This window comes from Cheilinus undulatus, linkage group 12 (assembly GCF_018320785.1).
Source record: "Cheilinus undulatus linkage group 12, ASM1832078v1, whole genome shotgun sequence".
Classification (NCBI taxonomy): domain Eukaryota; kingdom Metazoa; phylum Chordata; class Actinopteri; order Labriformes; family Labridae; genus Cheilinus; species Cheilinus undulatus.
Window position 1 is genome coordinate 38,387,450 of NC_054876.1, and position 21,070 is coordinate 38,408,519.

Consider the following 21,070-nt stretch of genomic DNA (forward strand, 5'->3'; position numbering starts at 1 on the left):
AAGTATTCAGACACCTGACCATTATACCAACAGGGACTGTAATTTATTCATTTATTTAAATATGTTTAACCAGGAGAACCTCATTGAGATTAAGATCTCATTTACAAGAGTGTCCTGGCCAAGACAGGGAGCAGCACAGTCAAAGACATAGACATAAGAAACAAGCAATTACAATCACAGTAAAAACCAAGTCCAGAGTCACAGAGCAGAAAGTCATCAGCCAAAACATCTACAACCTGATACATCATCCCCCAATGCCTTCAATCTACCTTTATGATGTAATGACATTTTCAAATACATGTACTATAATAAGGAGTTGCCAGATAATGGTACATATCTGCAAAATAGTAACTATCTATAATTAAGAGCAAAGAAAGCATTTCATATTTTGGAAAGATGGCTGCAAAATCTTTGGGACTGTAGGAGTATATTTAGGTGTTCATGTACAGAATTGTATATACCTATATGTGTACATGTGCACATAACAGCATACACTTACATACATCTATGCACCCTCATGTATATGAAGCGAAGTAGAAGTAGGCTAACAAAGTTATCAAAATGGGCATCAATGTAGTAATTCAAGGGATAACTATGTTGACTAGGCACACTACAACTTCCATTATTTGCAGTAACGTCAGTAAAATGCGAAATTATAAATAAGTTATGAAGTTACTGCATTGAAAACTACAAAGCAAACGCCTGAACATTGTGTGCAGTGCATTTCTTCAAAGAACCTCGGTACATATCTTTTAGACCTGGCTTTGAATACGTTTTTTTTTCAGCTGTTTAAAATTCCATTGTATTTGTGTTTATGCCTCTTGTTATGTTGTTTAAAATTACAATCAAATTTTTGCTTATCGTGTTTTGTATTGTAACTTTACATACTCGTGTGTTGCTAAGCACTTTGGACTGCAGTTTGATTTTAAAGCGCTATGTAGATAAAATTATTTTCTTATTTCGCGGTAGAGCTGTCAAACTGGGACCCTCCCAGTAACAGTAAACTAACCAATCCCAGAGTTTCCCTGTAATGATTTTAGGATCAATTGACCAATCAGAGCGTTTGAAATCCAACCGGAACCTTAAGGCGATCCATATGAACTGTTTTAGACCCGCCCACAACATTAGAGAAATATGAAAATGAGTCGCCCACGCGCATATTGATGGTGGTTCACTTGCTGACCGTTGACATGACAAAAATCTAACTGACAAGGTTATTTTCCTCGCGTTAGTTTCAGCTAAAATGGCCGATATATTGTTGTAAATTTTCCAAAGCATGTCTGTGTTTTGGTTAATGCTAAATTCGCCCACTAATCCTCATTTGGAATTTTGTAAATTGCTTTTTTTCTTTATTGTTCGTAAAATATGCTGTGCTTTTAACGGTAACTGACAGCCTTCGAGAAATGTTGGAAACCATTTCCTAAATCGGCTTAAGAAAAATGGCTTAAATAGAGGTAAATACCGGTAAACATATGTCATATCTGATTAGTAAGTCTGCTGTTGTGACCCACTCTTCAAGGAAGAACGTGAACACTGGACGACGTTAGCCAGACTTGGCTTATAGTTGTGAAATTCTGGGGTTTTCACGGTGAAACCAAAGCCGAAATGTAAACTAGAACCGGTGATTTGAAGCAGTGTTGACTCATGCTTTTGTGAGTCATGTTTTAGACTGATAATCACGGGGCAGCTTTAATCCACATACTTTCAGACGGAGAACGTCACGGAGAAACGCCAGCTCTAGTTTACACTCATCATACCCCCAGGAGGCTCTGCTTCCCAGCCCCTTTGTTCAGTCTAGCCGGTGGGTTGAGTCAGAGGGAGGCTGAGCTAACCCAACAAACCCAAACCACTGTGGGAACACGGACAAGAGCGAGAGGAGGCCCCGGGAAACAACTACCGTCACCGGGGAGACCAAACCGAGACTGTTGGCGTGATAAATTCCAATCAGACAACAGAAAAGTTGCTGTTGAGTGTTGCTGATGCTGCATTTCGGAAGCAGTCTGGACGTGTATGCTCAATGTTCGTCTGCTAAAACAGAGATTCATGTCGGGTATTGTCGCCTTGTGGTGGGTGCTTTAGCTATCACCCATGACTAAAATGAACCGGCAGGCTAACTGCTAACCCATCACCGGCGTGTTGCTGCTGACACTGTGCAGTTGTTGCCATCATCCACTGATCCACGCTGACTCTCCCTTTCAGTTTCGGCTCAGCATCCATATTTGCATCCCAGGGAGTGGCAACCACTAATCCCTCTTTAGCCTGGGAAGAAAATTGAAAGTTCGCCGGTTGCCGGACACACCTCGGACGCACTATTTCCCCACAGATAGGTGAGTATTTTATTGTAATTATGCGCCTTTGTGCTTTTTATTAGCTGGGAGGGACTGTGTATTGAAGTGAAGGGCAGTCTCTGGACCACGTTGCCGCAGTAGCTACAACAATGGATCAAACTGGCGTTGTGTTACATTTTGTTGAGGTGCGCATTATCATCACAGTGCTTTCACACCTTTTCAACTTCAAATTAAGAAATCTATTCAAATACAAACCCAGGCTTGTATGGAGAATTCCTAAAGCCAGAGAAAAATCGCATCTTGGGGGCCTTATTTTTTTTACTTCAATCACAGCAAAACCCTCATTATCGACAGCTTTAAAAGGAATGACTGCTCTAAAATAAAAACCTAGCCTTTAATGACCACGCTGGGGATAAATATTATGAAGAAAGATTAACTGCATCTGCCTAAAATCTGCTTGCTTTCTTCCTAATACACCCTGCCTAGTTTTAAAGCCTCAACCAGATGTGTGTTGTTTATTGTAGCCTATAACAGCATTAGATCTTCTTAATGGGCTTTGGGCCATGATTTGTAGGCCATGCTCCACTTGGGCATCGGCCTTCATGCTTGTGTTATATTGTTACTTGGGTAGAATTGATAAGTTGACTGTAAAGGGAGGGTTGAGGCAATAGGGTGTTATTAATGATAATAAATTTGCTGTGGCAGACATGAGAAGGTTCATCTTAAACACACTCCTTGAAATGTTTTAAAGGGGCCTATCACATGTAAACAAAACGTAAAGACATTGCAACTTTAATTTTTTAAAATATTACTGGGATTTTACAGTTGTAATTCCTTTAATAAGGATGTTCCGCCTTTTAAGGTTGGTAAAATGTTGAATATGTTGACTCTTTTTGATTTTAAAATATAACCTCTCTGCTATTTCAATAAATCATATTACCCAAAAGTACTAAAGCTCTCGAAAAGCAACATCTGCTTCATAAGATATGTCCATAATAGAGGAATGAATGCATTAAAACCAACATGCAAACATCTTAGGACCGTTGAAATTGCACAAATATGACAGCTTTTTTCTGTATCAAAGCACTGACAGCACTTTGTGCAATTAGATAGTGTGCAGGCGTTTGCCTGCAATTTTTGGTGATTAAAAACAAGTCACATGCCTTAGATGCATATGACTTGTATTCTTGCTGCCACAGTATTTACATATTTTAATTTTTGCTACTATAATGCAAAGGTGCTAAATTCTGGTAATGTGGCAGCCAGAGTTGTGGTATTGTGTTTTTAGATTACAGCCTACATCTTAATGATTTGCTGTAATAAGCAGCCAATAACACAAACATGAGCCAAAAATAGGACCACAGAGCTTGGACATTTTTTCCTGTCACTGTTACCTGTGAAGTCTCCTGCATTACTCTGTCAGTGCCAGATGGGAGTGGTCTGCTGGAGTATTTCAGAGCCTCCAATCCCCCAGCGATCCTTTGTTTTTTGTCAGTTTTGTTGAGATAAAAGTCAAAAGGAAGACAGGGAGTATAAAAGGCAGTCACATATTGTGAAAAGTGTCATTATTATGCAAAGATGTCAGTTTCAAACAGCTTTCTGTAAATTTCAGCACACCTTGTGATGGTTTTTAGCTTTACATGAACATAAATTTCAGAGTAGTTGGCCAACCTAATAGTGACATTTTCCTCTCATTTGGCTTAATTTGAAATATTTTAGAGGACAAATAAGAAGGAACATCTCAAAAAATAAAGAACACCTTAATCTTATCTAAACAAGCCAAACAACATCAGGTTTTTATGCCTTTTTACCTGATCGTGGTTCAATGTTAGATTGCTGCTTTAATACTTTTTAATACTATATTTAAAATGAGAATGTCTGTGATTTTAATGGGCAAGGACATTAATAAGTGCCAAGCTTTACAAGAGACATATTTTTCATAAGACAGCTGCTTAGAGGAGGAATGGATCCATCAAAATTGCAGGAAAACTCCTGATCATTGTCTAAATTCATAAAATGCATTGGCAGCTTCTCAGTACTAGATCAGTGCTTGTGTAATGAAGACACCTTTGAAAGGCAATTCCTTGTAGTTTTTGGTAATTAACAACAAAATGTTCCCATTTCTAAATGCTGCCTGCCAAGGAGTACATCTATGTTTGTTGCCATGGTATTGAAATATTATTAATATTGTTTTATTTTTACAAGCTTCAGATCAAAATGAGAAATTCTGGTTTTCTGGTGCTACGTAAACGAGGCGACAACACCCCTGAATAAAGTGTCACAAAACTGTGAAATGTTTTAGGGGTAGACAGATTATCGGCTTGGCGGTTTATTGATGCTGATATTTGGTGTTCAGTCAATTATTGGTGTCAACATTTTATTTTACAGATATATGACCAAAATCATTTAATTAAAGGAAGTGCTCACCTTCAAGATGTCTCTTCCCCTCTGTTTTTGTTTTCACAAAGTGTCAAAGTGCCCACAACACTATCTGACTGGCCTGAGGTCACACAACTATCAGCCAATGAACACTTAGGCCTGAGTATGACTGACACAGGGAGTATACGGCATCACTTCCTGTTTCCAGCTGTTTCTCAAGTTGACAGAGCTAGTGCTAAATTGTTTATTTTCTTTAATATCTTAACATAGTTTTACTTTTGCCACCTTAAGTCTATTTTGTTCAACATAACAAATGCATGCCAATTCCAAATATTGGTTATTGGTCACATGCACTACTAATAATCGATATCAATACCGGACCTGAAAAACCAATATCGGTTGACCCTTAAAATGTTTGCTGTTTGGTTTGTAAAAATAGGATAATGGTTTCATTAAATGACGTCTTAAATCGGTACTGTTACATAATGTTAGGTTTGGACAAAAAGTTCACACATAGACATTGATGTGTAGTCTCACTCAGGCCTCAAACTCTGGTCTGGCCTGTATCCCTTGATATGATACAAGCAAAAGACATTGTCACCTGACTTTCTAGAGCAGTGGTTCTCAACTAGTTGAATCACAGGACCTAAATTGGGAAATTGGGACCCACATATCTGATATTATTTGACCAATCAGATTTATTTAATGAAAAATAGCACAGTTGCGCCGTAGACATGTAATAAATTGTAGACTTGATTTGACTGTTCCAATTTAGGCCAACATATGCAACTGGTATTAACAGGTATTTTTTTAAAGAGTTTTATGGACTTTTTGGTGGGTTGTTTTTTTTTCAGGTGCATTGTTGCAACCCACTGAAAAGGTCTCCGTGACCCACTTTTGGGTCCCAACCCACAATTGAGAATCCCTACTCTAGAGGGTTAGTTTTCCCTCTATTGTAAGAATCCTCAGTGACTTTATTTTGGCTCAATCTTTATGATGCCTGTGCTCAAATTTTGACATGTTACATGCCATCATTAATACACCATTGTGTTCATTTTACTGTGTGACCATCAGAGACCCATTAGATTTATCCTGTGACTCTTCAGGGTTGTGTTTTTCAACTTTGCTGTCATTCTATAAAAATCAGTCAATATAAATACAATACAATAAATACAACCACAATAAAACTAGATGTCCTAGGCTCTTGGGTAATCTTTTTTTCTGTAACAAAAACATATAACTCCTTTGCTCGGTCCAAATCTCACCAATCACTGAGTAGTGTATTTGTGTGATTTTAGACAGTGCTCTCTTTCTTTCACTCAGAGCAGCTTTTGGTCAAAAATATGAGTCATTTAATGGACAATGACTCGTGTTAAATCCCATGGTATTTCAGTGTTAACAATTTTGACTACCTCATCAAGTTCCTGACCATAACATTAATGATCTTACTGATGGTTTCGTGGATTATGAGTCTTTGCAAAGATGTTAAGTATGCATAAAGTAGAAAAAGCTGTAAGTCAAGTAATTATAAAAAGACTTGTGTTAATTACAAAGCAGTAGTGAATAAAGCAGCACTTAATTATAGGTTTACACATAGATGCTTGGTGTTTTGATGCAAATCAGTGCAACAAAAAGATGCCACTTCTAATACCAAGAAACTTAAATAATAAAAAATGGCCATCAAAAAGTTAGACAGCATTTGTAGGTATGCACTACAGTAGATTTTTGCCAGTATCAGGTGCTGATATTTGCAGCTTCATTTTAGCTGCTACAAGTGTCAGGTGGCTGTGTTACAGTTCAGACAGGGTTTGACTGGGATTGTGGGCCTAGATGGAAAAAAATTTAAGAATTAGTTCATCCAACTCATAATTCTGGTGCTGACTACCCAGAAATCTGACTTTGATTGTGTAGCTAGCAAATCAAGTGCATCCCAAGTACCGAAACCAATATTGAGCCCAGTATGCAAAAGCAATTCAAACATATGAAGTCTGTCCCTAGAACACACTTTGAGGTTTGAGGAATAAGGATGAAGAATAAAAGACTTAAGCTAATGTAGGTCTGTTGGTCCTTCCTAAATGAAATATGAATGACATTCAAAGTTGAAATATCAGCTGTAAATATCTACAAAAATCTGCACATCTGACAATACGATAATGAACTTTATATGCTAATAACTGATGATACCAATATCATGCCAATAATGTTGTGCATCTCTAGATATTTAAAGAATATGTACAATAGGTGTATCTTTGAGTTGTACTCCATTAGGGAAGTTGACAGCCTTGTAGGGAACTTAGATTTTTATTTGTTTTGCATCCTGATATCTTCTTGGAATTGACAAATGAAAATAATTGTCACCTATAAGCCACCACTGTTCACTGTGTTACCCCCCATAGGAAAGTAAATTATATATTAAGGCATGCTGCTTTGACACATACCTAAAAAACTGTCTCCCTGCATGCCACTGTAAATAAGTTGAATATCATACCCCTCTCAGTATGAATATAGGTATTGAGCTGAATGATGCATATTGGTGTTAAAAAGGAAAGAAAAGAATTTGAAGAAACAATAGTTTTTAGAAATTATCCATTAAATGCAAACATCATTCAGACCCTTGTGCTCTAACTGCATTGCCACTCTTTTCTGTTGAACGTCCTCTAAATATAGAAATATTTAAAGAGAAAGAGCTGCATTTTATATGTATAAGAATGTTTGAACAAAGGTTTGAAAACCTTGAAGGAAATACTTTTGCATTTTTCTCTTGTGTACTGCACAAACATCAACAGACTATATGCACCATGTCCTCTTCTGTTGAAAACAAAGGCAGTCAGCAGTCTGGTGCATTCATTCAGATTATGAGGTTGGATAGCATGTATGTTCATCTTTTAAACCAGTCCTTTAACTGCAACTCTTCTGTTTTTTTTTCTCTTATTATTGACCGTGTCATCTCTCCTTTCCTGTCCACCAGCTAAACATGGAGAGTGACAGCCGCCACTCCCACATCTAGTGCCTGATCCAGACGCCTTCATCACCCAGGGAGGAGCTCTCAGGTCCTGGCCATCTTCCCTGCCTCTTGAGAATGAATATGCTGAAGTCCAGTGGATTGAAGATCCCTGGCCGGGGGCCCAAGCATTCCAGCCCAGTGGGAAGGACCTCAGGGGGAGGAACTTCCAGCCCCGTTGTCCCTAAAGACAGTGAGTTATACACTTCCTGCTTCTGGAAAATATGAGGAATTTCTTTCTTCCAGTTATCCCTCCTCATCACCGGAAGTTTCTCAGAGCATTTCTCTGTGTCATGACTCAGTAGAGCACAGCTGCTTCACATTACACACACACACATTAGCTGGGAAATGTTTTCTTTAGCTTCATCTCACAGCTTATTTATTTAGGTGTAAGATACACAGCACAACTATTAGATACATTCCCATGCCTTTTCAATTACAGTTATGTTTATTTACAAGGAAGTAAAAACTAAATGATTATGTTTCATCTGAAGAAGTATCCAACCTATTTGGTCATTTTTTTGAAAAACAATTTCCGCAAATTATTGAATGAAATCTAAGTGATGTCACAGATTTGGTAACTGAAGCAGTCTTCTGAGGCCAATCTGTGGTTGCCGCCATCTTGAAAACTTTTAGCCCACCTAGAAACAGAAAAGGGGGTTGATCTTGGGCGGGCCTTAAGCCCCCAGACCCATGTTTTTTTTTAACCTAGGCTTTAACATGTTTATTTCTGCTTTAAAAATGACCTTTTTAGCATTGGCCATGTGTATGACTCACTGTGCTTCTGCAGCTAGCTCCCGGTGGACCCTTGAGCAATTGCGTTTTTTTGGTACATTGGCTTCATTTTTCAACACTGGAGGTTTCAGCTTGGATGGGACCAAACCAGAGCTGAATGAGAGTGTATATTGGACTTGTGTGTTGGTTGGAGAGAAACATACGTAAAAGTGGGTACTGCCACTCTTTGTCTGCTGGATTTTATGACTTTACATGAAGGACTGTGCATAAACCTGCCATTGGCTGACTATTTCCAAAGGATTTTATCTCCTGTTTAGATCTATTTGCTGATTTTTTCAAAATCATCTTTGTCATGTGAAACTGTAGCAACCTTTGAAGTCACAATGTGCATCCTGACAAGAAAATTTCTCACCTCCCAATACAAAACAATCTTAATAAGGTTGCAAAAATCAAATTTTGGGATATTTTGGGGCTTTTGGTTTACCATTATAACGTTAGCTGTGTCGTAACACATTGTTTCAAACCCCATTCCTGTATACTGGAGGCTAGCATTTTTGCTGTTACAAAGTTCACCATTCAGACATTTTCTGTGGTGTAACTGTGAAGCTGGACAGGCTCGTCATTGTAGACATTGCTTGCGGGATTGTGGTGTTCTTGGTGCTTCAGTGTCAAGGCTTGTAATGTTTTTATCTTCAGAAATAACAACATTACCTTCACAACATAACACCAGAGACACTGCTCCTCTCCTGCTGTGTCACTCTAATAGGTCTCTCTGCACGTCAGGCTGCAGTGTTGATTGGCTAGAATACGCCTTAGCCAATCAAACAGTGTTTTGGGTGGGGCATGAAGTGAAGAAGTGAGTGTGTGAGAACTGAGCCAGGGGGAAAGACATATATACATGCAGCAGAGCCTACTTAATCATATTAGTGATCAGTAGAATAAAATGCGTATACAGATAATTGACAAAATGGCAAATTGGCGTTGATAATTGGCCGGACCGATTATTGGTCACCTCCTATTCTAAGTGTAAATAAGGCTGAGAGTGAATGGCTAGTATCAAAACAGATTTTGACTTTCCAAAATGGTCCCTGCGGAGAACCCCTGGCCCTAACTGCACCATCAAAGAACCTATAACCTTTAACCCTGCAGTGGTGCAGTACGACAGAACAGAAAAATACAGACAGAATAAGATAGAACTCATTCATAAATGCACTTTTTCTTGCAAACCCATGACCCAGTGAATAGTCCATATTTCAAAGCATTTGCAATCACATTCTTTAGTAGCTTAGACACTAGCACTTTAAAAAACTGGCGTCTGTATAGTTTCTCCGTAATCCAAAACAGGCAGAAGCTTCAACAATCCTTTTATCTGTTTTTTAATTGATAGGCAAGACTTGCTCCTGGAAAGAAATCCTAGTTGAGGCCTTATTTTTCCTATTAGATTTAAATTTGCCATACAAAAGACAAATCCTGACCTAGTCAAGAACCCAGTTACCTGAAGACGTTAACTGATTACATAAGTTAATGTGCACAAAGCAGTATCAATACAGGCCAAGTTCTGTCCGGAAAACAAACATTTATTTGTTTTTTTTTGTGGGGTTTACCATGAGTATTAGACAAACCGGAGCTTGTTGAAATGAATCTGTGGATTACTAATAGATGGATGGATGGATGGGTAGGTGGGTGGATGGATGCTTTATTAATCTCAAGGAAACTTCAAGATTTACTGAGTGGTAAAATGGTGTGCAATGGGAAAAAATTGTGGCAGAAGAATGAATTTTGCACCAATAGTGAGCATATATTTTTTCATTTTTGATCTATGATGCTCTCCTAAGAGATGATGAGCAAGGGCTGTAGGGTATTGCATTTCAGATTCTGGTGTAACTTGTGGTTCTCTGGCTTTGCTATCTGCTTCAAATTATTCTGTTTTAGCTAAATGGGAAAAGGCCTTTTATCACTGGTTTTAAGTGCCTGTTGCAACTTCAAACAAATATATAATTTATTTGCTAAAGATATAGGCCTATTTTTGGTTTGCACTGTTACTGTGAATGAAAGATGCAGGTAGAGTATGAGGAATGGCCATGTTTTTTTCCTCAGCAGCACTAAAACACAGCACTTGAAAGCATCATCATCCACTGATAGGGAAGTCTAAAAATACAACACAGTTTTAGTTTCATCAAAATGAAAACAGTATCTGGCACATAAAACCTCAAAAGGATAAATCTGAGGATGTTCTATGTTTTCTTAGAGCCAAAAATCCAATTTTAAAGGGAAACCACACACGAATTGATTTCACTAAGAAGGATTTATTGTGTATCCAAGGCCTGATATGTAAAACACCCTCATTGTTTTACAAGAACTAATAAAACACTGAGTCATGTTGAGCGGTATCTTTTAAATTAAAGTTGTTTTTGTCTCTTAATTGGATTTATTGGAAGTATAAAGAACATCTCAAAAAATGAAAATCCAACACGTGGACAACTGTAACCTCACCGCCACTGAAAATCTGACTACCACCCAGAATAAAACATCTGTGTAAAACATTCAAATCAAAATGACAATCCTCTCTCTGCAGAAAGTAATCACAGATGTCGTCACCCTTATAAGCAGCCGCTGTGTTTATCCTCTTCATTTTTAGCTCACATGACAGAGACATCCCGTCAGCCTCACACACACTTGTGAGATCTGTCTCTGCTAAATTACAGCTTCACCCCCAGATCTTAGCTAACACTACAGAATAATAGCAAGCTTTCTTTGTCTGATAGTAAGCTTGTTTGTTTTTAGCAGTGGTGTGTATGTGAGGCTGTTTATCAGAGACTGCTACAAGTGAGTCATGTTGAAGGAAGAATTTCACAAGGAGAGGGGAAAACAGGGCAGAAGCCTTTTACAGATGTGCTTTCTTAGTCAAACCTAAACTGTTTCTGAGTATTTTAGGGCCTGCCAGCAGTGCTATTTAATTTATTTATATTTGAGCAAATAAAATGCAAGCCTAAATTGTGAAGTGGAAATCCCAGCTGATACAGTTGGGCAGTTGTTTCAACATTATTGGACCTATCACAGATGTAGTATATTCTTCATATACTGTGATGATCTGAAAGCTGTTCTAATCTTGTATTATGGTGCAAACAGTGTGTGGTTGTCATTTTTAAACTACTTACTTTAAATCAACAGACTTTTAGATACCATGGATAAAGCTGATACAATGCTCTGTCCCGTATCTGAGCGCAGTTGCATTCACGTCTCATCTGAACCGTGCCAGAGTCCGCTGAAATCGTGCCCGAGACCACCTCCCCAAGTGGGCGGTTCGTTTGCATTCACACTACCCAAACGAACCGGACTTTGGGCTCAAGTGCACTCGGATCCGGGACTGGGCCCTTAGTGTGAAAGCCGCTTAAGACTTCTCTCAGGATCTTCTTGAGAATGAGTTTGAGAAAAAAAAGTAGATCCCACTTAGGAAGATGTTGGCTAATGAATCCCATTCCTCTCCTACGCTGCCGTCCTTTTGAAAAGATGTAGATTTTGCAGTTCTTTGATACTACAGATAATCAGAATGACAGAGTTTCTATTTTTTTTAATACGTGGTGTCTAAATGTCTTAAAGTATCAGTCACTTTGCCAGCCTTATTATGTGTGTGATTATGTCTAGGTGTGAGCTCAAGCTGTGTGTTCTCCTGCTCATTTCAATGGTCATTTTAAGGATATGTTTTTGGGCTTTTTATGCCTTTATTTATACAGTAGTACAGTGGGTAGTGCAGGAAACAGGAATGAGAGCGCTAGGGAGAGACATGTGGGAAAGGAGCCATAGGCTGGACTTGAACCTGGGCCACCCATGTGGGGCGTGAATTAACTTGCTTTGAAGAGGGACTGTGGTATCTAAAGGAAATAGTTTTGAAAAATTGCTGATGACTGAATTGCAGGAGCTTAAAATTAAGTAGTCATGTTTATGCCCTCATGTCAAATCAGTGCCAAAGCATGCACCAAAGATCTGTTAAGCTCTGAGCCCTACACAGAAGCCTACTGCAATGACTAAATAGTACTTTTATTATATCATGCAATCTTACTGGAGATTTAAAAAAGAAAATGACTTTAAAATCCTTTTAAATCATGTCTACCCACATAACATACTTAAACTGAAGCAGTTCTTTTGAAAAATGAAAAAGTTTGCATCCAGTTCAACATTAATATCTTTTTATCTGAGAGCTTTCTCCCGGGTGACTTCCTTTGTCCGTCCAGGTTATTGTCGGTGTTTTGCTCCTCTCTGAGTGGAGGGCAGGGCACCTCAAATTGAGTCTAAAGTCATCCTGAACTCAACCATTATGAGCTCAAAAAGCTAATCCTTTAATGTTGCATGCAGGACTGAACCTTTTAGCCTGGAGCTTGTCAGCTGTTAGGGAGCTGCTGTCCGTATGTGATGAGCGCCACTCTGAACTCTTTCTGTTGGTTTTAAAGGGTTGTTTCTAACAGAACTGAACTCAGTGCTTTATTCACATCCTGTTTATCCACAGAAGAGAATAAACATGATGCACAAAGCTTTGATTTCCCCTTATCTGAATGTTACTCATTGAAATGCTTTAAAGAGATCTCCAATGGCCTTATTGTCATCTTTGAGCATTTTACCATTAACCATGTTAAATTTAAGGCATTTAATTCAGAGGTAATAGGGCAGGAGCTCCTATTTCCAATAGTATGTCTATTTTACCCATTTCTTGCATCAGCACAAGTTGATAATAGCTGTTTCCACAAGCAGTCTGGTTCAGTTTGGTATGGCTGCAATTCTTTGCATTTCCACTGTCAACGATTGGGAAGAGTGCACAAATAACTGATCCTTACGATCCAACTTACTTGGTTGGCACCATTCTGTTAAGAGTACCAAAAGTACTTATGGGGCCCCAAAAGATGGCTCTAGACACAGTGGAGTGAATCTTCCTTCCTGTGCCACAGTGGTAATAATGGATAAACACAAAATGTGTCATGTTTTGTACTGAGCTGAACAGCTTTTCTGGCCCAACGTGCTTCTAAAGGAAATAGTTATATATATTATTTAACAATTCAACCTTCTGGGGTACTGATGGATTGACTTGACAACTCAATTCAAGTCGACAGGTTACAAGCTGTAGTGATTTACTGTGCCTGCACCAGCAAGGTCTAAGAGCTGTTCTTATGTGAGTGACAGGAGCCAGCTAACCCTGCAAAGCGTCATTTGAGGAGAAAAAAGGTGGTAGTTGTACTTGCAAGCATGTGAACAGTGGCAGCTTGGTGAAGAGATTAGCTTGGATGCTAGTCCGCTGTAGCAGTAGTTTTATCAGAACTGGACATTTATTTAAAGAAGAGCAAAGAATGGCAGTGAAAGCTTTTCTTGATGGGACAGATGTTCTTGCTTTTCTCCTGGCTGACCTTGGCAAGGGTTTGATTTATCAGTTGGCTCCACAGACAGTGAACAGTTAAAACGGCCGCCTGTCAAGCTCTCATTATGTAGTTCACTCCTCAGTGGTAGCACATGCCTACTGCGTCATATATTTTGTTGCTCTAATTGGTCCGACAAAAAATTTGTCCAATCCCTCCCCAGAGGCATCTTTGGTGTTACCCAAATGAAAAGAAATCTATCCTTTGCTGTAGATACATGAAACAGCCAGCTCCTGTTTTAGAGACAAATTGCTTTTCCTGTTTTTGTTGTTTTCTAACAGACATAATTAAAGACAAATGATAGCAAACGAAGCTTTTATTACCAAAAAGTCTGCTCTTACTACTGAGCTGAGCTAAATGATTCAGATCTAAAAAAAGAGCTCAAATTCCATCACTAAGAGCAAGGCAGCATGGGCACTGGCTGCAGAAATGCGAGTACAATCAAGGTTTACTGTACTAAACTGTACCAGTGTGTACTGAACTAAACCGGAGGTCTTGGTGGAAATATACCAAATGGCTGTTCCCATTTCAAGACTATTTAGTTGACTGCTTAAGTCAAGATAATGCACAGTAAATTCACATTTAAGTTGTTAAAGTGGAATCGGTGGTGATACCGGAGTGAAATTGTGCTGAGTATCCCGAAACATAGGGAAATCAGCAAAATAAGATTATGGTAAGTGTTGCCATTAAATTTCAATTTATTATTCTTAAAACATACAAAGTTTACTTAAATGAGAGTCAATAAAAGCTTTGATTGTATTTTTTTGGTTCGACCAGTTGGCTTCAAAATATCAACCAGATATTGTTAGGAATATATTTAAGCCTTAGTTAGTCCATGGAGGGATTTATTTTCCATCCCCAGATAGTTTGAACCCTGACCTGGCCTCACACTCCACGTTGTTTGTTGTTTTTTTTTACGAGGAGATTGTGAGAAGGGGCCACCGTGACGGAGGTTGGCAGAGTTTACTTTTTGGAATTTCAAGAACTGTTTCCAGAGAAAGCTGTAGTCATTGAGTGAGGAAAGGAAAGTATCCGAGCCCTTCCTCTGAGCTGCTTTTGATGTGAAAATAGCCGAGCTGCCTGTCACTGTGCCACGTCTCCTGTGACCTTGGAAGTGAGTTTCTCAGCAGAAATTTCTCAGTCACACTCTCAAGCTGTTGAATACAACTACTTGCTGAAGTTACACACTGCATTCAGCAGAGACTTGTACATACTACAGCCCAAATGTCAGTCAGTCGCATGACAGAACACTGTAGTATGCATGTAAGAGCTTTTTTTTCTTGCTTTTAACCCTCTATAATTGTTTATACTTTTATGGTGCATAACAAGAAAAACTACGCCATTAGCATAGCACCTCCAGACACAAGGTGCAAAGACATGCTTTTCTTTGTGGCTCCATTTCATATGGCGACAACTGCACCTGGGATAATTTCAATTAATTCAATTCAATTAACATCCCAAATTAAACTTAGCCTTGCAGATATGTTCACTAGAAGGAATAGCAACCTGAAGGTGCTAGAAGTCATCTACAAGCGATTGAACTCAACCTTTTTGGGATCCATCATCGTGTCTAAAATAGTCTGACAGCAAAAATTAAAATAGTAACAGTCAAACTTGAAAGTTTAAAAATGACAGCCTTCCTGTAAATTCACAAGAATAACGTCCTGCCATTTTTCTAATAATTAGGGCCCAAGAGCTGACGTCAGAGCAAGGACCCTATTGAAACTGAAGGAGTTATTCTCCTTTTTATTGGTATTGTGGCAAATGATCAGCTAATTTAGTTGTTTTGTAGTGCTTTTGTGCATTTTCATCAAAGATTGGCCCCACAGGGACCAAAACATCCTTTTTTGAGGGCTTTTTAACAAAGCTTGAGCTACTTGCATGAAAATCAGTACACATATGCACCACGTCCAGACAACCAAAAAAATGATTTACTGTCTGTTAAAAATATGTACAGGAAGTGGGATCATGAAGGTTAAAGGTTGAATATTGACCTTTTTTGACAATTTACAGGTCTCACATTTTAGTGAACTCACCTAAGGGATTTCATTTGATTGGCGCCAGATTTTTTCAGCTGATTTTAGACAACTTGGAGATCTAAAGTTATCAAAAGCTTCAGTCTTCACCATAGGAAGGGGTCACAATCTGGCCCAAGTGTTTAAATAAATATTTCCTTTTACATCACTTCAAACAATCAGCCCCCACTGACCATTCAACTGATGATTTTTGGTCCGTATATGTATCATTACTAGACCTACAATAAAGCCTTTTGGGCCCATACCAAAATCCCAACAGCAAGTCCAACAGCTTCGTATCAATTTCAAAATAAGGTCGTTCTTATGGTGCTACATGTCTTTAACCTGTAATAACTTTTGCACTGATCATTCTGAGTTCTCCAAAATTTTCTGGCAACACAGCTGTATCACACTGAAGACACCCACATGCAAACATCTCATCAAAGCGCCCCCTACTGCTAACAGGAAGTCACACAAATGGGCAATATGTGTGTTCCTTTTACTGTGCTGAATCTATCAAGCTTAGATTTTGAAATATGTATTTTGTATTATATATAATATTATATTATATATATTTTATAATTATATATTTGAAATATATAATAAAAAGGTAGATATTTCTCCTCATTCCTTTCATGTTTCATTGAAGGAATCACCATAGCTCTCATATGAAACATCTAATTGGCTCCAAATTTCACATTTATGATAAGTGTCTGCTCCTTTACACATTTGGATGTTCATTGCATGATTTTGCTTTGGCACAACCTACTGTTAGAGGCCAGAAACACCTTTTACATAAAATGTCCTACCATCTTTTATCTTAACATGATAAATCTTTATCCTGGTCTGATCACATCTATCACATCTATGTTAGCATCTTGCTTTGTCATACTGCCACCTAGTGTTGATGGCCTGTACTATCTCATATACAAAGTGAAATATGCTTATTATTTTTGGATTAAATTACAGTCCTGGGAGGATCTACACACTCTCTTTGATGCATACTGCATGGGTTACTAAATCCCAATTATTGCTATGCCGCTGCAAAATCCCACATGCACTGGGGTGCGAGGGCCCGTTCAGTGCTGCTAGCAGCCCTTGTTCTTCTTGGTTGTGTTTTGCTGCTCTGCCTTGAACTGTCGGGTACATTGCTCAACACTGCCCCCATGATTACCAGTGTTATTGCAATATTTTGACCATGTCCTGAGGAAGCAGAAGATTGTACAGAAAATTGGACGAAATTAATTCAAACTATGTACAGAAAACCTATCTGCATCCATATGCATTATGAATGTAGAGCAGAAATGATCCTTAAAATAACTTGTGTGATGCTGACAAACCATAACAATAATTGCAAAAGGAGCTTCAACCCACAAAGCAAGTCATCATTCAGTACAAAGTGATCTAAAGACAATTAATGTGACATATAGCGGCCATGGAGCAATAAAAGCAGTAGAGATGCACCATTTATAAAAATATAGGGTTGATACTGATGCAGTGCAGCTACTCAGCTGAGGCTGATATAGTTCAGACTCTTTTTCATAACTCTTTTGACAGAACACTGCCATGATGCCAACATTTTCTCTCATGTTTAACTGCAAAATCAGTTTAATTTGTCCAACAGTTGACCTCTTCTGCCCAATAAAAAAACTCTAAATAAATTCTGAATGTATACCAGATGCAACATTAAATTGATTGGACACAACAGATGAATACTAGCTACTGACATCTGCCACATTATTTGCTGATGGCTGCTGTTCGTCAACAGGGCTGACGTCGAAAGATACTGATGTTAAACTGATGCCACCCTAAAAAGCAGTTTTTCTGAGATGCGATTGTGAATAGCCATTCATGTAAATTCAAAATGTATTCTCCATAAAGCTGCGTTTTGCTCTCCAATGACTCCTTAGTGACTCTTCAGCTGCTGTATGCTCTCCTTTAATGTATCTGTTCAGGTAAAGGTTGACATCTATACATGTTGTTCTGGTCTGCCAAGCTGTGCTGCCTCTATTAGAGGCCATGTGTCCACTGTGCTGGTTTTACACCTGGGCAGTAGAGCAGGGAGTGCAGCCACATTGACAGTTGCTACATCCCTGGCTAGTGGTGCATGTCTGTGTTACAGTGACTAGTTGTTCAGTGCTGACTTGCAAGAGTCCCAGTGATTAACCATTTGTTTATTTGCATACATCCCTTCTTGAAACGTAGCTGAAAATTGCTAAAATTCATTCTGCAGAGAGTGCCTGCAGAGCTGGGTCGGTCATTAGGAGAGAAGCTTGGTCATTTGGTCACTCATAAATGAAAGAATCTTGATTCGTGCAGACTTGAGATTAAGAAGATGAATCAGTCAGTATGTTTGCATACTACCCTCAGTGTATGTGCTGAGTAGAGCAGCTTTAAATGGGAGATTACAGAGGTTAGATTATAGCCCAAGCTCGTGAAGATGTCAGAGCAGAGGATGACTTGGGGATAACGCTGCAAGACATTCAAAGACATTTGAGGCACATGCCTAACACAAAAAAAACCAACATCTGAGACTAAGGGGTAATAGTCACATAGAAAATTTTCAAAACAAATGTTGCTTAGAGCTTTACAGAACATATATCTCAAAATGGAATATAGGATAATGAAAGAATAGAACAGGGTTTCAAAGTGCATAAAAGAAATATCCACTGGCAACATATCCATTAAAACAAACTTGACAAATGAAGGAATTTCATCATATTATTGCATCATTCAGGCAGTGATATTTCATAAACCTGTTGTGTACTTTTATTTGCAGCATTGCCAACAATACCTAAACACATCTAGTAAATTTAGAGTTGATATAATCTGAAAAATCCAAACCCATAAAGGACAGCATCTTCTGATCTTTTCAGTTCTTTTTGTGTGCGTCACACAAGTCCTTTCACATTAGATGTTTGACAGGGGATTACCTTGTAAAACAGCATTCTTTATCTGCAGATTATATTACTCACAATGGCCTCAGCAGTTACGCAACTTGTGACAAAATCGTTCACTGACTGCATAAGGACAGCATACAGTAGTTTTTCTTAATAATGTTACAAAAGGCACAATCAGCTGTGTTTGAATCTTCCACTCATAAACAAATAAACATGCTGCTAGAATTCAGTCTTATGAAACAGTCTTCAGTGTTATAAATTCTGCTGCCTTCTTAATATTGTATTATTATATTACTTATTATTTGTTTTATTCGTTAAAATAATTGGAGTGCAGCTAAATGTTTGAAGCCCTGCAGCCCAAGACAAGTTTACATACAGGGACAACAATGAGGCTAAACTGCATATCGCATCACATTGTATTGTATCAACAGGCAAGAATGCTTTACACTGCTTTACACTAGAAAAAAATGTCAATATCTACACTATATGGCCAAATTTTTTTGGCCGTCTGACCATTACACCAACAGGCACTATGGTGGTATTGTGTGCAAATATATGTATACTCTAATATCAAGTTGCCCCCCTCTTTTGCAGTGATAACAGCCTCCACCCTCCTTGGAAGGCCTTCCACAAGTTTCTTGAGTTTTTTTGTGGGAGTTTTTGGATACTCATTCAGTCCAGCATTTATGAGGTCAGACATCAATGTTGGACGAGAAGGCCTGGCTCGCAATCTCCATCCCAGTTCATTATTGAGGTGCTTGATGGGGTTTGAGGTCAGGGCTCTATGTGGGCCAGTGAAGTTCTTCCACACCATGTTATGTTATGCTGAAGCATTAAGACTGGCCTACACTAGAGATAAAGGATGTAGCCCAAACCCTGAACAGCCCCATACATTATCACTCCCCAGAGCATGCTTCCACTGCTCCACAGTCCAGTGTCAATGTGCTTCACACCACTCCAGCTGCTTGGCTATCAAAACCTAATCCGTAAAGCTCCCGCCGCACCGTTTTTAATGCCAGGGGAAGTTCAGAACTCTTCAGCTATGGAATCAGCAAAGCGTTGGCGACTTTTGCATACCATGCGCCTGAACAGTTGTTGATCCCGCAGTGTGATTTAATGTGGTCTTCTGCTTCATTACTGTTGTTCCTTAACGCTTCCACTTCTAATAAAATCACTTGCAGCTGAACGTGGAGTATCCAGCAGAGATGAAATTTCCTGAACCATCTTGCAAAGGCACCATCCTTGACAGTACCACGTTTGAAGTCACTGAGCTCTTTAGAACAACCCATTGTGTATCACAAATGTTTGCAAATGGAGACTGCATGGCTAGGTGCTTGATTTTATACACCTGTGGCAACAGGTCTGATTGAAACATCCTTATTCAACAGATGTGGCCAAATACTTTTGTCCATGATATAATGTAGCTTGGTTTTACAGTCATGGAAGTATGTTTTCAGTACGGTAACTGCTGCAATAGAATTTTTTTTTTTAACTGGGAACTTGAAGACTTCTCTTGAGCATGTTGTCTAAATTGCAGCATCTGTAGGTAAGGCAGGCAGGTTATTTTTGTACATTTATGAAAAACTAGATATAACAAAATAAATCACATTTAAAGAATAATGGAGAATAATCCTGCAACTTCTTACCAAATGTCTTCAATAGATAAATATACTGAAATAAATTATGCAGAATACAAGGAATTGGGTACATGGGAACATGGACCTCACTGTTATTGGGTTACTTTTTTACTGATGGAACCAACCTCAAAGTTTGTGAGCACTTTGAAAGCTGATCTGAGCAGATGAGGTGGATGGAGTCTGTCTGGAGTCTGAATAAAACTCTCTTGCAAATGCTACAACAGAGTTGCAGATGTAGTGGAGTTACGTTTCGCATTGCATTTAATCAGTTATTATCATCTTATATCATATTGTTGTATAACATGGGTGTCAAATTTAATCACAGCAGGGGCCAAAATATGAGTTTAGGTTTAGCCTGAGGGTCTAACAGGGTCAACTTTTGACCATAAACTATCAGGCTCGTTTTCACATGTAATAAGGGGAAAAACTTGCACTGATGATAATGACTTTGAAATTTAAAAAAAAAAAAGGCAAAATGAAAAGTTGAGCGTCTCCAAATCTGAGATAAAAAGTCATCTCTATTAGTCATACTGGTAGAAACACAAAATTAAAAGTTAAAATACGGTTTTTAAAGGCAAATATATGACATAGAGAGTTAACATCATAAGTTCAAAGGTCAAAACAAGTGATAAAATACAAAATCAAGAGTCTAAAAGGTCAAAATATGACTTAAAAGTTCAAACAGTGCCTCTGAAAAGGTCAAAATATGAGAT

The 21,070-nt window shown here is 38.5% G+C and overlaps 1 protein-coding gene across 3 annotated transcripts in view; it reads left to right on the forward strand.

The window, feature by feature from the left end:
• The first annotated feature begins 1,605 nt into the window (after positions 1-1,605).
• The window catches only part of clip2 (CAP-GLY domain containing linker protein 2), a 70,742-nt gene continuing 51,277 nt past the window's right edge, over positions 1,606-21,070 (forward strand). For 2 of the 3 annotated variants that reach the window (XM_041802165.1, XM_041802166.1), the window contains exons 1-2: positions 1,606-2,327; positions 7,636-7,861. In XM_041802165.1, the coding sequence (XP_041658099.1) occupies positions 7,747-7,861 (115 nt within the window). In that variant the 5' untranslated portion in view covers positions 1,606-2,327; positions 7,636-7,746. The remainder of the gene's footprint in view (positions 2,328-7,635; positions 7,862-21,070) is intronic. The other variant, XM_041802167.1, reaches the window with a different exon arrangement.